The following is a 15,805-nucleotide window of genomic DNA, read 5'->3' on the forward strand; positions in this document are numbered from 1 at the left end:
AGTTTGAAGTAAAAATCAGTGGAAAGAAGATGCTTTAAAGATACCAAGTGCAAGAATGTTACTTAATAGTTAAATTGTGAAAAAGATGGAAAGTTCTTGGTTAGAAATGTTTTGTCTTATGCAGTAATAATGGTGTACCTGCATTCTGGCAATTGTCAGATGACTTTTTTGCTAAAATGATTAGTAATGGGATGTGGCAATTTCTTTGCTGTCAGAAACAAGATACTCTTTCAGGTTTTTCTTGTAAGTTTTAAAAAATTGTCCTTATGTGTTTTTTCCTTTAAATATGGATTAAAGGAACTAAAGAGTAAAATCTGTGAAGTAGGCATGTTTATTTAATAAAAGTTTTATGGAAGTAGCTGTTTATAAACATTAGTAAGACAGGATTTTAAAATGCAGTTTGTCTAAACTTATCGAAATGTTTCTAGAATGTTTTTCTCCTTTGATGTGATGTTATTAGCTTGATAGACATTCTACATATATATATGTCTGGTCTTTATATCTTATATCATTATTGTAAATATTGTGCATGCAACTTTAATAAATTGGGCGGTTGGAAGTACTTAGTAAAGGTGACATTTTTCAATTTTGTGTTTGCAAATACCTGCTGTATGTAATATTTTTAAAGCAAGATTTAATTTGGGTTATGTTGTCTCTTTCTAAAAAACGATGAAAAATTCTTTGATTTTAAGACATTTTCAGATGTGCATTCTTTAAATTGGTTTGGTTCTGATCCTACTGAAATTTTTTAAATTTAGGAGTTGTATTATTTAAAAAAAATAGCTTTAGGAAAGTCTAAAACCATTTTATGTGATTGCCTTTATGTGATTTTTCTTACGCCAATATATTATTAACCCATTAACAGTTTCTTGATTAATACTGAAGGAAAAAGAAAGTCTTTCCTGTGCTGACAGGAATTTCTTTAGGCTTTATAGAAAATTGAGTAAAGTTTTAGATGTCACTAATGTAATAGTAAGAAAGTATATTTTACTTTGTTTTTTTTTTTATTCCAATTTTGAATATTACCTTGATTTCAGACAAACTATTTCCCTTTTCATTAACTATCACCTCCTTTTTGATTGTTCTTCCTAAAAAGAATTTAGTTCATTGACATTTAAGCTGAATTTTTAATGAAAATGGCCTAAATTAAATGCCTATTTGATGTAGCCACTTATTTTTAATAAGTCATTTTTGTCAAGTACGTATACATATTGAAAAAAGCAGAAACCGCAAAATGTTCTTGGTAAATAATGAATAGTTGATTTTTTTTTCAAAGTGCAAAGCAAAGAAAGATATTTTATGTTAGCGAATATACAACTATTTAATTGCAGTAGGCTGTTTATAATGCCATTGGTCATTTTCCAACTGGTAGAAATGAGTTAATATTTTAAATTAATCTTAAGTATTTTCCCTAGTTTTTTTTCCAGATACAGTTCTCCTAAAAGAGGGGAAAGTCTTTATGAAATTAACTCTGATGGTCATAGATGTTGACTTTCTGTAATTTATTAACTTGAAAACAACATAATTCTAAAATGCATATTGCCCTCTTTGTATAACTCAGGAAATAATTAAACTGTAAGCACATCATTTGATCTATGACTTATTTTAGGGTCTTCCACAAATAAGATTACATATAAATTATTTTTAAGAGTTTATGTTAAAGAGGATACGTTGTTATTAAATTACAGAGCTTCCAGGATGAGAATCTAGATAGGACGTATGTATAAATACATTTTGAACATTTCAAAGCACCTTTTAGTTAATGTGAAGTTCTTCAGATGGCCCCGTTGTCCTTTGAAGCTTCTAACACCAAGGTGTCTGTTGCAGCCCAGAGCAAGGTTACTGCTACCCAGGACAGCACTAATTTGCGATGTATTTTCTGTGGTAAGCAACATTATGTTTACATTACTTTTTCAAGCTGTGGTACATACTACTTGCACTTTTCCATAACTTTTGTTTCTTTAGGCCATAGTCTGGTTTGTGGTATTTGGGATATTATAGAAAGCTGTTTTTATGTTGTGATATTTGTTGTGGTTCATGTAGGTGATTTGGTCAGCTTTTTAGTTGGCTTGTTAGTGAGGATTTAGTTAGAATTAGGATTTTAGAATTATTTTTGTCTACCTCTTCCAACACAAACGAGAGGGGGCTTTTGTTTGTTCACTTTTATTTTTTACTCTTTTGTTTGGGAGCAAACTTTTAACTTAGAATTTAAGGAAAACATATTCATTTTAATATAATTTGAGGTATGTAAATGTGCCTTATTCAAAAAAGAAGCTTTTGTTTAACTTGAATTTTAGGTGTGAATGTTGTAAGAGGCAGATGTAAACTTATTGCTTTAATAGGTTTATTTCTGTGACAGTCTTTATTCAGCAGTTGAGATCTGTGGCTTAGTGAATTTACTCTTAATATTTTCTTTCACACTCACATACACGTGTACACGTTGTTGTTTGCATGGACAATGTAGGTATGTCATATAACCATCCCAAATTAGAGTAAATCAGATATGATATGTATATATATTTTTTCTTATCCTTATGCAAGAGAGATATAGAGGTTCTTGCTTAAATTCTTTTTATCCCCATTTGATTCTAAAACTATTTTGAAAACCTAGGTTATAAAAAGTGACTTAGTTGTTTGAACTTACACACACATGCATGCACACACACCCCTTTTTGACTCTTGTATACCTTGACTAGCCAGATCTTTTTTTGTGAGAAATAAAGCTTATAAAGTGATATACTGCAAAAAAATTGTATTAACAGTTCAACTACATGTATGTACTTTATCCATGTGACTCAGAATTTTTAATGTGGTTCCTCAGTATTACCGATAATGTTTCTTTAAAGAGAATCATTTTAAAATTTATGTACTTACTAGTTTAGGTAAAGAAGTACATTATAAATTAAAAAGAATTCTAATGTACTTCTTTTTTTTGTTTTGTTTTTTTGCAGTGCTAGGGATCGAACCCAGGGCTCTGTGCTTGCAAGGCAAGCACTTTACCAACTGAGCTATCTCCCCAGCCCTCTAATGTACTTCTTAATCTAAGTTGTTATTTTAGATTTGCTTCAGGTGACACAGTTAACAGCTGTGAGCCCATTTGTGTGGCTTTTATAAAACCCTTCTTAAACATTGCAGATTAAGCATTTACTCAGTAACTTTATTTCTGAAATTTCATCTCCTCCTGAGGGTTCTTCCAGGCCATTGAACTAACCATGAATGATTATTGATACTTGTTTTATTAAGAGTCTCTCCGACTCATTTTTAAAACCTAACTTTCTGCTTAAAAATTTGAGGTCCACATGCATAATAGCAGTTTACCCAGTTGCAGAGAAAAGATTAATTTGGCCTTAATAAAGGTGATTTAAGAAAAAAAAAAACTATGAAATGATGGTTAAAAAGTAGTTTTTCCTCCTTATTATCTTTAACTGTGTACAAACAATATAGTTACCACTTTACTAATTTTAAATTTGATTGTATTGTGTATATTAGGACCACTTATCTTTTAGTCTGGTGTTTTAAAATAGTCTGTGGCTAAGTGTGAAACTAGATTTGTGAAAATTAAAATGGGACAGTAAGTGAAATGGCTTCAACCAGAACTCAGTATTGTAGGCAAGACTGAGATGCCACTCCTGTTTCAGAGAGATTCTAATTAGATTTCCATCATTTATAGGATACTGTATCAGTGACTTTACCACATTTTCTTTATTAGAAACAGTAATTTGCAAACTTGGATGTATATCTTCTTCTAGCCTGGACATAAATTAAGATCAGCCATTGTCTTTGGCTGTGGTTATAAATCAGGGAGAGAGAACCCTCAAACAGCTGCTATTGCTGTTCATGATTGGTAGTTGAAACAAAGCAGGACCACTTGTTCTTTAACCTTGGTTGTTTCTTCTCTCTCTAGTTTTCCTAAAAGAGAGCAGTTAATTGCTACATCATGCTTGTAAAATACTGTCATTTGCCCACCAAGATGTTTATGAAAGTACCTTTTTTGTATTTTATGAGAACACAGATAACCATTTAGGAATATGACCTATGTATAGTAATAGTTACATTCTAGAAAATATGGTCGCAGCTGACAACTTTGCCTAATCTTAGTTGTTTCACAGTCGGGGTGCAGTGCTTTTGGTATTATTTACCAGATTCATAATCCATTAGAATATTTGACAAGAAGAAAAAAAATGTAATTACCTACCTGTATTTTATAATTTACCTGAAACTTTTATTTAACATAGTATGTTTACATTAATTTTTAAATGCACATGAATTTCAATGTGCTAGTTTTTGCACCTTGACAATTTTAATGAATAAGAAACAAACAAATCAGCCAGATTAAAATATAAACATGAGAAAATACCAGGGGAGGGATTCCTTCTTTCTTCCCCATTTAAGAATGTCCAGAAAGACAAATGACCCATTATCACAAAGAACCACGTAGCAAAGAATTGTAAGAGTTGTTGTTGGATCAAATTTCTCACCAATTTAAAAAACTTCAGGGCAGTTTTTCTTTCCTTCTTATGACCAAGAATAAACTGTAGTAAATTGTTTTTTAATCAATGATAGGAACCACAAGATAGTACCCATATTTGGAAAACTTCCTTTCTAAACAGTTTTACCTTGTATGCTTTTAAAAAGCCTTAAAAATATTCAAAACAGGTTCTGTAAGTTGATGATTTTTTTCCCATTCAGTTTTGTGAGTTATGTAAGATGTGTTAATTTTTAAAAATCTGTTTAATAAAATCAATAGGATTGAGTTGAAATTTGACATGAATTTTTTAATTATATTTGAGTTAATTTAAATGTTGAATTAGTGAACTTAATCCATTAATATTACTGTTGAGATAGGATGTGCCTGTTCTAGATGTGAGCAAAATTATTATAATTGCCAAATAAATCTAACCTGCTAAGATAAAACTATTGCATTACTTATATAACCTGAGAGTCTCACTTAAATACTCAAAACATTATTTTAAAAAGTAGTTAAACCATAATCATCTTGTAAGTTGGCAATGTCACATGCTTGCATTTAGTAGTTTTGGGCAAGTATAACTTTGGATGTGTAAAGTACATCCCTGCCTAGATTTTATGCTTTCTCAAATTTAGCCTCGCTCATTGTTTGTCCCCATCCTTTTGCCAGAAGTATCTTTTCCCTGTAATCTGTAAAATATAAAACATGAGTATATGGCCTAATATGACAGTCTTTTTAAATATATATCATTATGTTAATTTTCAAAGGAACACATTCTAGTCTGTTTACTAGACTAATTATTTTCATTTATGCAGACACAAGTGTAATATTGATTTTAAAAGCTTTTTTGTTGATACAGATCACATGGAGTTAATATATTTCTGTATTTCCTTTATTTGGTTCTCAAAACAACAGATTCTTAAGAAATCTAATTAAGCATATCCTGGCAGTTGTCATTTAAGTTGTTAGAAGGCAAATTAAATGATCAGTCTAAAAATATTTGTAAAGAGATGAGGGGAAAAAAAAGTTGGTAGGTAAGTTCAAAACAAATTAAATCTATTTTCTGTACATAGGTTACACCATAACTGTATTACATCCTGATGGATCTTTACCTCCAGTTTTGAAGTCTACTCCACAAATATAAAATATATGTTATGTGCTTAGCTCATAAATTATAGTAATTTGCTTTTATTTACTAATAAAAGCATTTTTTACTGATTTTTTTTTTTTTTTTTTTTTTACACTAATGGTTTACAAAAGTCTTTCAGAATCTGTGCTAGGGGCATTTGGTGGCACACTAGAATTCAGAAATATGTGTATCATTTATCATATATTACTCTCCAAGAGTAGAAGATAACTATTTCTTGACTGTCTTGTTTATTGAATTAGATTTCAAGAGTGTTCTAATTTAACCTTAGCCATTGTGTATTAAGTCCAGCATTTATCTTGTTTAATTTTTATATCCAGTGATATTAAGATGTCCCATAATTCAGTGATATTCTATCTAAGAAGCTAAGAAGGGATCTGCATTATAAATAATATATGGGAATGGATGGTCATTATTTTCACATGACAGAACCATGTTGGTGTGAATGCAAGTTTCATTTTTTTCCTTCTTACCCCAAATGAACAGTTGTTAAGATTACCTGTGTTGCATTTAAAAATTTAGATAAGTAGGTTACTTTATTATATGGAAGTTTAGCAAATGTTTGTTTTCACCAGTAATGGAAATGCCAGGCCATTAAACAAAAATGGCAGCTTAAATTGGGCAAATTTGATAAATGCATTAGCATACTTCAGTCTAGTAATAAGGTTCTCATGCTCTCTCTCTCCTGTTTTTCATTTCCAGTGTTCTATTTAGGTGAGTTTTTAAATTCTGATTTTTCATTTAAGTTCTCTTTCTCCACTTCATGAATAATTACCCCCAAGAGAATGTCTCATTGTCTTAGAAAATGTCAAGCTTAGGTGCCTCTTCAGATGCTCATTGAACACTTGTTTTACTCAAGCTCTTCATATGTAAATGTTTATTTTCCCCTTATTGTTGATGTTTTCCATTTGTTTCAAGTAAGCCTTCTGGAGATGATGACAGTATTATGTTGCAGTCTTTCATTTGCTGTGTGTTATGTAAAGCTTATATTTTATTTTGCTAGACAAAAAGAAGATACATTTGTAAATATGTGATGGTTTTATGTTATTCTCATGATTTTATCTCCTCTGTCCAACTAAATGTGAAGATAATGTTCATCTGTAATGTTTTCCTCCCTTTATAGGGCCAACATTACCTAGACAAAATTCACAACTACCTGCTCAAGTTCAAAATGGTCCATCCCAAGAAGAATTGGAAATTCAGAGAAGGTAAATTCACAAGTTAATTGTATTTTTTCCTTTCTGTTGCAGAAGACCATACTGTGAGCATGCTATTGTTGGAAGTAGATTTATATCTGTTAAGTTAGAACTTTTATTATTAATATTAGTAAGTTTGGGGATCCTCATTAATAAGTGATCAAATATTTGTCATGCCAAACACAAAAGATGTTTTAAATTTTCATAGCTACCTTTTTGTAAACACCATACCCATGGTATGTTAAAAATATTTTAATACATTTGGCAGTCTACAAAATGTCTTTACCCTTCAGTAAGTCTTAGTTATATAATAGTTACAAAGTAATCTGTGATCAGTGTTGGCTTTCACACAGCCACTTTCACTGGAAAGTTGAAATAGTGTTGACTGGTTCTATAAGGCATTGCTATTGAGATATTATAAGGTTTTAGTAGAAAAATATAAAGTTATTCTGTTTATGACTAAATGCTGGTTGAACAAGTTTGGTTTCATTATCTTCATCATTTCAGTGCAATGTAAAAATACATTTGAAATTATAGTACAACCTCATTTAGGTGTAAATTTTTCTGAATTTGCTGCAAATCTGATTATAAAGTTACTTTGTAACAACTGTTTTATGAAATTCAACTAAAATTGAGCTAGGCAAAGTAGGGCCCCATTTTTAAATGAAATGAAAAATTTTAAGATATTCTGATTTTTTTATTAAAGACATGGCGCTGAGCTCCACTTAGCTCTAGTAAGGGGACCTGGCTTTGTCACAACATGTTGGGAGCATGTATGTTAAGAATAGATCACAGGGCCAGACAGCAAGCCAGAGAGAGATTGACTGCAGTCCTCTCATCCCTTCTGAGGGCATACCTCCAATTGACCTAAGGACCTCCCATTAGGCCCTGCCTCTTAATGGTATATACCATCTAGCACCACTACCCTGGAGACCATGCCTCCAACACATGAACCTTGGTGGGGGTTATGGGGGGCGGGTATATTTAAACCATATCCAAACCATAGCAGTTGGATACTATAGTTTCCTTTTAACCCTGACTTCTCTGCTGTAGCTGTGATCATTTGTTCAAGATACAGACTCATACTTTTGAGTAGTATCATGGACCCTTCAGAGAATTTAGTGAAAGCAATGAACTACTACTGTCCCCATCTAGCCCTTAATCCTTCAGGTAGCTATATAATTACATACAGAAACTTGTGTGCCATTTCAGAGTCACATATCCTCTAAGTTCTAACAGTGGATCCTCAATGACAATTCGTCTTATAGAGCTCATCCATTTGGATGGCCTATTGATACCTCAGTTTGAACTGTTATGATTTCATCTTTAATGTAAATTTCTTCTGCTCTTTAATATTTCTTTCATAATTTCAGCTTAGAAACACTATAATCATCATTGCTTACTATGTTTATTGAACTTGTACCTTAAAACCCTTAAGATGGATTTATTCTTGACATTCCTCTCACCAATCTCTTAAGTATTGCTTTAGTTTTCTAGTTTTTTTTTTTTTTTTTTTCTTTAACATTCAGTTCTTCCTACTTACTACTGCCAGGTTAATTTTTCTTAGACTCTTACACATGGCATAGATAACCTCATACAGTTCAGAGGGGCATAAGATAGAGTGAAGAAGGTACTCAATAAATGTACTCTTCCCTTCATTCTGATCTCCAGAATTAAGTTCTTCTAACCAATTCTGCTTCTTAGTACTGCTGGTAACTTCAAAACACTAAATAGTATGTTTATGCTTTTTGAATGATCAAATATATTGATAGTAGCAATTAACTCTTCATTTCAAAAATGAGGGATTCTTTACTTCCTTTGGCAAATATTGGCAGTTATTATTTTTCATTCTGTCATTTTTTCCCCCCGTAGAACCTGTGAATGGAAATGTAACTCACTGGTAGAACACTTGCCTAGCACGTGGGAAGCCCTGGGTTTAATCCTCAGTATCCTCAAATAAATAAATAAATACAAATTACTCAAGAAGAAACCTGTGTTTTAACTTTAGATGCTATCTCCTAATTACTCTGTAAGAGGAGCAGTCATTCCACATGGTTTCTTAATCCTTCTTCTCTCCCTATTTCATCATCTGATTTTTATAGCCATATCATTTTTTTAGATTATTGTCAAGGTTTATGCTATCGTAGTGTTTTTATAACTGACAGTAAATCTTTGTCTTTATGTATGTAAATGATCATTGTCTTCCCCTTTCTTGTTAGTCATTGTACTCTTGAGTTTTCACATATACCCTAAGTTCTAGGGGCTAGACCATAGTTCCAAAGAGTAACTGAATACTTGGTGGAGTTGAGGACTCATCTGTAACTCTTTAGAATTTAAAAAAATGTATTGCTTTCATCATTTCTTTCTTGCTTTTGTTTCTTGGTTATTTATTTATTTGTTCTTGTTCTGTTTATTTTGTTCTGCTGGTCAAATGCTAGACCTTTTGGGTTATCTTCTTAGGATACTTATCATTTCTCATTTCCTACCTATTTTTGTTTTATATTCTTGGCAGTTTTCTTTACCTTGTATTCTGGACCAGCAGTATTCAGTAGAACCATATATGAAATCACTTTTTTTTCCCCTAGTAGCCATCCTAATAAAAGTAAAAAATACAAGTGAAATCCACTGTATCAGAAATATTACCATGTCAATGTGAAATAAGTATAAAATTATTTAGATTTTTATATTCTATTTTTCATGCTGATTCATCAAAATTCAGTATTTTACACTTAAAGCACATTTCTGTTTAGGCTAAACACATTGTAAGTGTTCTGTAGATACATGGGACTCATGGGGACCTAATTGAATAGCACAGTCTTATCTCTTTTATTAAAATTTTGATCTTCAAGGTCTTTTTCTTATTTGTGCTTGTTCCTTGTTCATGATATTGTGTACTAAAATTTATGGCTGTACCTTCAGTGACTCTTTTCTCTTTCTTTGCTTGAGTTGTCTTCCTCTTAAAACACTGTTTAGTTGTACTCAAATATGTGGATATCCTTAGTGGTCTGTTTATTTCTAAAGAGAATTAGGGTAAATGGTAGCAATACGGCATGGGTTTCCTGTTGCATTAAGGAAGTCAGACTCTACTTGGTAGCATTCTTCTGTGACTGAGAGGTCTGTGAAAGTGGGCAGAGCAAGTAGACTTGACAAGCTGTTCTTGAGGATGTCAAGGAGAGCAGCCAGGCCTCAGGGTCCCACAAATGCTGCACTATCTTTAGTTCCCCAGAAACCTAGCTTATCTGAGACTGCTTGTTCCATTCCTTTAGAGGATAGTCTTCTGTGGTAATACTGTTCTATCCAAGCTAGGACTTTGGGGTAAGGGTAGCCAGTACGGTTGTTCTGAGGATATATTGAAGGATGAGGGGAGGGCAGAAAACCTTAACCAAATCAGATAATAAACATGACATAGAAGAGTAGGAGATGATAAATGCTATGGGGGAAAAATAGATTATATGTTATACAGAGGCAAGGGTAAGTTCTGGTGGTAATTTTTAAAAGATTGGCCAGGATAGATCTTAGTGAGATGAAAGAAAGGAAGGAATTAGCCAAGCAGATACTGTGTAAGTGGATTGTATTGATAGTTGGGTTATAAGAGGGAGTAGTTAGTGCTTTGGCCTGAGGGCAGGATTGTGCTTGTGTGTACACGGGAGAAAAGAAGACCACAGAGCCTGGAGCAGAGAGACCACAAATGGAAGAGGGGAGCAGTAGGAGATGAAGATGTGGGGTGGCAGGTGGAGGGCATATAGATCATGCAGGACATTGCAGGGTATTATAAAGAATTTAGCTTTTATTACAGAAGAAATGAAGAATGACTGGGCAGTTTTGAGCATAAGAATGATCTGACAATATTTTAACAGAGTCAGACAATTGGGGGCAGTTGCAGGGTTGTTTCAGTAGTTCAACAAGAGACTGTTGAAGTCAACTAGACAAGGAAATAGTGATGGCTTCCATCTGGTAGTAGAGGTGAGAAAATTCACACTTTTATCTGTCCTGTTGGATTGTATTGATTGATGGGTAATGAGAAGGAAAGGGGTTGACACTTTTAAGCTAAGTAGAGTTAGCATTAACTGAGATAGGAAAGACTGTGAGTAGAGCAGGTTTTGTTGGAGTATGTCAGGGATGAATGTTGAAGATGTTAGGTGAGATATTTATTGGGCATCCAAGTAGAGATGCTGAATAGGTGAACTAGTCTGTAGGAGACTAGGAAGGAAGTCTAGATATAACTCATTCTTTCTTCTGTCTCCTACAAATTTATGATAAACTTACTGTACTAATGGCAGTCCTTCTCAGTTTTTTACTTTGTTGGTTATATTTATACACATTTTTTATGATTCTAGAATTTAAGTATAGTTTTGGAGGAGAGAGGATAAGATTGATTGCTCATTCTGCCAGCCTAAATAAGTGTCTGAACACTTTGTCTTGTTGCCTCCCTGCTCAGCATTCCTATGCTATATCCAGAGTTGATTTTTTTTTTTTTCCTTTGGCCTGATCATTAGGGTCCTGCTCTGTGTACCTCTTTAATTTCTTATGGCACTCTCTCTATACACCATACTTAATTTGCCTTGTGTACTGTGAGTATAGAATTTGCCTCTTCTGCTGTGCCCTACTCATCCATTCTGTGTTGTCCTTTTCTGTAGACTCTTCTCCAAACACACACTGATATCATTCTTTTGAAAATTCCTACAACTTAAGTAACACACAGTTTTATATTTTCTTCTGAAATAATGTAAAAAAATATTAGTGATAATTAACTTAGTAAGTCAGCAAATCTTTAAAACTAGCTAGGCCAGGGAGGGGAATGAGTAAGCTACTGTGGTGCCTGTTGATAAGCAAGCCACCTCATAGTGGTAAAAGCAGGATGATTAGCTAAAAATCTTCATAAGAAGTGTGTAGATACCCAGATTTCCTCCACCACACACAAACAGGAGATTGCAGACTTATTCTCATATGGTTGAACTAAAGACCCTCTCATTCAGTGCTGTTCATTGGAAAAATAATGCAAAGCACATGTGATTTAAAATTTTCCAGGGACTACATTTTTAAAAATGCAAAAGAAACAAGTAAAATTAATTCTAATAATACACTTAACTGTATACATCAAACATTATCATCTTAATAGCTCATCGGTACAAAAATTTTAGAGATTTTACATTATCCTTTTTTGTACTAGATCTTCAAAAATGGGTGCAGATTTTTGTATGTAAAGCACACCTTAGTTCAAACTGGGTATGTTACAAGTGCTCAGTCATGTGGCTAGTATGTTAGAAAGCACAGCAGACTAGACCATGGGTTGGCACACTACAGCTTCCTGGCAAATTGGCCTTGTAGCCTGTTTATATAGCTGAGAGTTAAACATGGCTTTTTCATTTTACTTTAGAAAAAAATATATTAAGAAAAGGCTGGTAAAAAAAAAAAATAAAATTTAAAAAAGGATGAATTGGTGATATAGCTCAGTGATAAAGTGCTTGCCTAGCATGCGCAGGACCTTGGGTTTGATTGTGCTAGAACTGAAAGGAAGATAAATAAATAAAAGCTACAGAGATACCAATCTGACTCCTTACAGAAAAAGTTTGCCAAGTCCTGATCTAGACCAAGGTATACGAGGCACAGCTATGAGGATGTGGGATGAGGTACCAGCTGAAAAGAGCGATTAAGTGAAAGTTGGGTGAGAGCTATGAGGGTGTGGGATGAGGTACCAGCTGAAAAGAGAGATTAAGTGCAAGTTCTCTTTACCTTCCTCAACTCCTAGATAGAGGCACCCAGACCTTAGAGCCGAGGCAAGAAACTAAGATTCTTGTTTGGGCAAACCACCTTTGGCCAAAGAGAAAAGACGAGATGTTGACACTCAAGTGAATAATTTACATAAGGTGTTCTTATGAGCTTTAGTGCAAATTTTGAACACATGTACCGTCTAGAATCATTAAACCCTTGAGGACAACTTCTATACCATGAAGACAGACCAAAACTGGATTGATATTGGATGAAACAGATGCAGGAAGTAGATGAAAACTCAAAAATGTATTATTATAGCTTCAGAGGATTAAGAATATATTTCATTTGTGAAACAAAAATTGGTATTTTTTAAAACTTTTTTTAGATATTGATAGACCTTTATTTTTTATTCATTTATTTATATGTGGTGCTGAGAATCAAACCCAGTGCCTCACACATGCTAGGCAAGTGTTGTTCCACTGTGCTACAACCCCAACCCAGTAATTATTTTAAAAGAATCAGAATAAAATAGTATAACTGGAACTTTTTTAAAGTGTAAAGTTTTTGACATTTTTTTAAAGAGGCATTAATTTTTTTTTAAGTTTTTTAAAGTTTTGAGAAAAAAAGAATATCAGTAGGTGTTCCAAATAATTTCTGGGGTGGAAGCGGGAGAACACAAATGTGAGGAGGTTAATCTCCAAATAAATAACTTAAGAAAACTTACCAGAACTCAATGACTTGATTATCTATGTTAGAAGTCTGCAGACTTTTTTGGTGAAGATCCAGATAGATGAGGCTTTAAGGATCCATAAATTCTCTGTGGCATTTGCTCAACTCTTATTTTGTAGCTTGCTAAAGATAAGATGTAAATAAGTAGGTATTGACAAATTAAAAAGGCTAGCCAAGTGCCCAGCCAAGCAGGTGTGGAAAAACATAAAATGACCCATCACTTGGGCATATCACAGTAGAGAGTTAGAACACTACAATAAAAAGATTTCAAAAGCCTGGGGAAGGAGATGAGAGAGCTTTTAGAATCCCGAGAGAAACTCTGTTCTAAAATCTTCTCTTCTACATTATTTCCTAGGAAGTTGTGTTCTGTTAAAATGAGAATGTAAACCAAGAGTGATGAAACCCTGTTAGAGCCAACAAATAGGGCTGGGGATGTAGTTCTGTGGCAGAGCACTTGCCTTAGCATGTGTGAGGCCCTGGGTTCAAACCCCAGCACCCTGCCCCCAAAGATAGGAAATCCCTCTTAGGAAAGAGAGAAGGTAATTCCCAGGTTGAAGGCAAAGCAACTTGGGGAGCAGCCCTTCTGATTGGAGCCAGGACTTCTTAGTGTTTCTGATGGATGTGTTTGAGGGAAAGAAAAAGAAAATAAGCAAACAAAAAACTTGAACATTTGATATGTTTAACCATGTTGAGATGGTTAATAGTTCTGATCAAGAGTTTGGATTGAAACAGGGATAGGTACATAGAAAAAAAAAGTCAACAAAAAGGTACTAGCTTTTGGCCCCTGGAGTAAGAAATTATTCCGGAAAACAAACATACAAAGTGAATAATATAACTTGGGAATATTGATGTATTCAAAATAGTGTTATGATTTTTTTTTTTTTTTTGGAGAGTGGAGAACAAAGTTTTGGGAGTCAGAGTTGTTGGAATTAAATAATTTGCATTTACATAGTAGGAAATTAGTAGATAATATCTAAATCTGAAAAATCAAGAATATAGCTCTAAACAGGGCTGGGGAGATAGCTCAGTCGGTAAGTGCTTACCTTGTAAGCACAAGGCCCTGGGTTCAATCCCTAGCACCAAAAAAAAAAAAAAAAATATATATATATATATATATATATATAGCTCTAAACAAATTGTATCTGGAAACATAAGCTAAATACCAGAGTAGTAAAAGTAGTTGGCTTTTTTGGGGTACGTGGGGGTCGCAGGGATTAAATTTAGGGGTACTTAACCACTGAGCCACATCCGCAGCCATTTTTACTTTTGTTTTGAGACAGGGTCTCACAAAGTCGCTTAGGGCCTCGCTAAGTTGCTGAGGCTAGGTTTGAACTTACGATCCTCCTCCTTCAGCTTCCTAAGTTGCTGGGATAACAGGTGTGCACTACAGTTGGCTTTTAAAGGAGACAAAGTAGAAGTGGTGAGGGTTGTAAGATTACTATTTTATCATAAGCCTTGTAATGCTGTTTGACTTTTTAAGCTAGGTATTACTTCTGTAAGTTTAATTTTTATTTTTAATTAAAGTGGAATTTATAAATGTTTACTTTAGATGTCAAACATTATTGGTCTAAAAACTCTAATATAATAATATACAATAGAATTGTTTTTTATTCACATGTGTATCATTCGTTAAGCCAGTTTTTGCTTTCTACTCATTGATATTTGACTTCCTTGACTGTGATGGAAAAATATATTCTAAGACACATGAGTCAGTCCTTTGTTAGTCTCAACGTAGACTGTAATTTAGTTAATATCTATAAATAGTTTGCAAATCACTGCTACTCTCTGAAAGTTATAAAAGGAGAATACTAGTCCCAGTACAGAACTGAGGAGTCACAGCAATGAAAGTATATAACCCTCCCATTAGCCTTCAGAGGCAGGATGGACCAAAAGTTGACCGACTTATATTGTAAGTACTGGATTGTCTCAGGAACTTTGTAAGATTGAAACCATCTGGTTTTGTTTTTTCCATTTTTAATTTTGTTTACTAATGAAGTGAAATGCTCACATATTTACTATCAAAATATATCTGTATGCTTTTATTTTTTGACAAATGTCATTAATATCAATGTTATTAAATGTTATCAATTCAGAATGTTTTTCCTAGTCCGAACTCCTACTTCATTATGTCAGTTGAAATTCCTCTACCTTTATCTAATGCTATTCATTATAGGTAAATCCAGATGAATTTGTATTTTGAAATTTGTTTTTTATATTTAACATGCTTCAAAAGAAAATAAGTTTTTGAGGCAATATAAACTATGTGTGTGTACATGTGTGCTATCAGTCTCATTGTTGGCCAGTGTTTTGTGCATCTATTCACATTTGAAGATAGCTCTTTGGAGAGAAATATTTTAGTGGTGGGGAGGAATCTAGGTCTGATTGTTAAATGCTTTAATGTTTATAATGGTGATCATTTGCATTTAATTGTTTTTGAAAAAAAGTTATATTGTTTTCTGAAAAAATTTCAAAATTATTGAAAATTCATATTCTAATTTAAAAGAAATTAACCTGTTAGAATTATTCCATAGTTCAGAATCAGGGCATTTGTAC

General features: G+C 33.2%; 1 protein-coding gene across 10 annotated transcripts in view; it reads left to right on the top strand.

Annotated features, from left to right (window-relative positions):
• The window catches only part of Enah (ENAH actin regulator), a 137,890-nt gene that overhangs the window by 96,374 nt on the left and 25,711 nt on the right, over positions 1 to 15,805 (top strand). For 6 of the 10 annotated variants that reach the window (XM_047520223.1, XM_047520226.1, XM_047520224.1 and 3 more), the window contains exons 4-5: positions 1,828 to 1,884; positions 6,739 to 6,823. In XM_047520223.1, coding sequence (XP_047376179.1) covers positions 1,828 to 1,884; positions 6,739 to 6,823 — 142 coding nt within the window. The remainder of the gene's footprint in view (positions 1 to 1,827; positions 1,885 to 6,738; positions 6,824 to 15,805) is intronic. The other 4 variants (XM_047520225.1, XM_047520228.1, XM_047520231.1 and 1 more) reach the window with 1 other exon arrangement.

Source organism: Sciurus carolinensis, chromosome 12, assembly GCF_902686445.1.
Source record: "Sciurus carolinensis chromosome 12, mSciCar1.2, whole genome shotgun sequence".
NCBI classification, from domain to species: domain Eukaryota; kingdom Metazoa; phylum Chordata; class Mammalia; order Rodentia; family Sciuridae; genus Sciurus; species Sciurus carolinensis.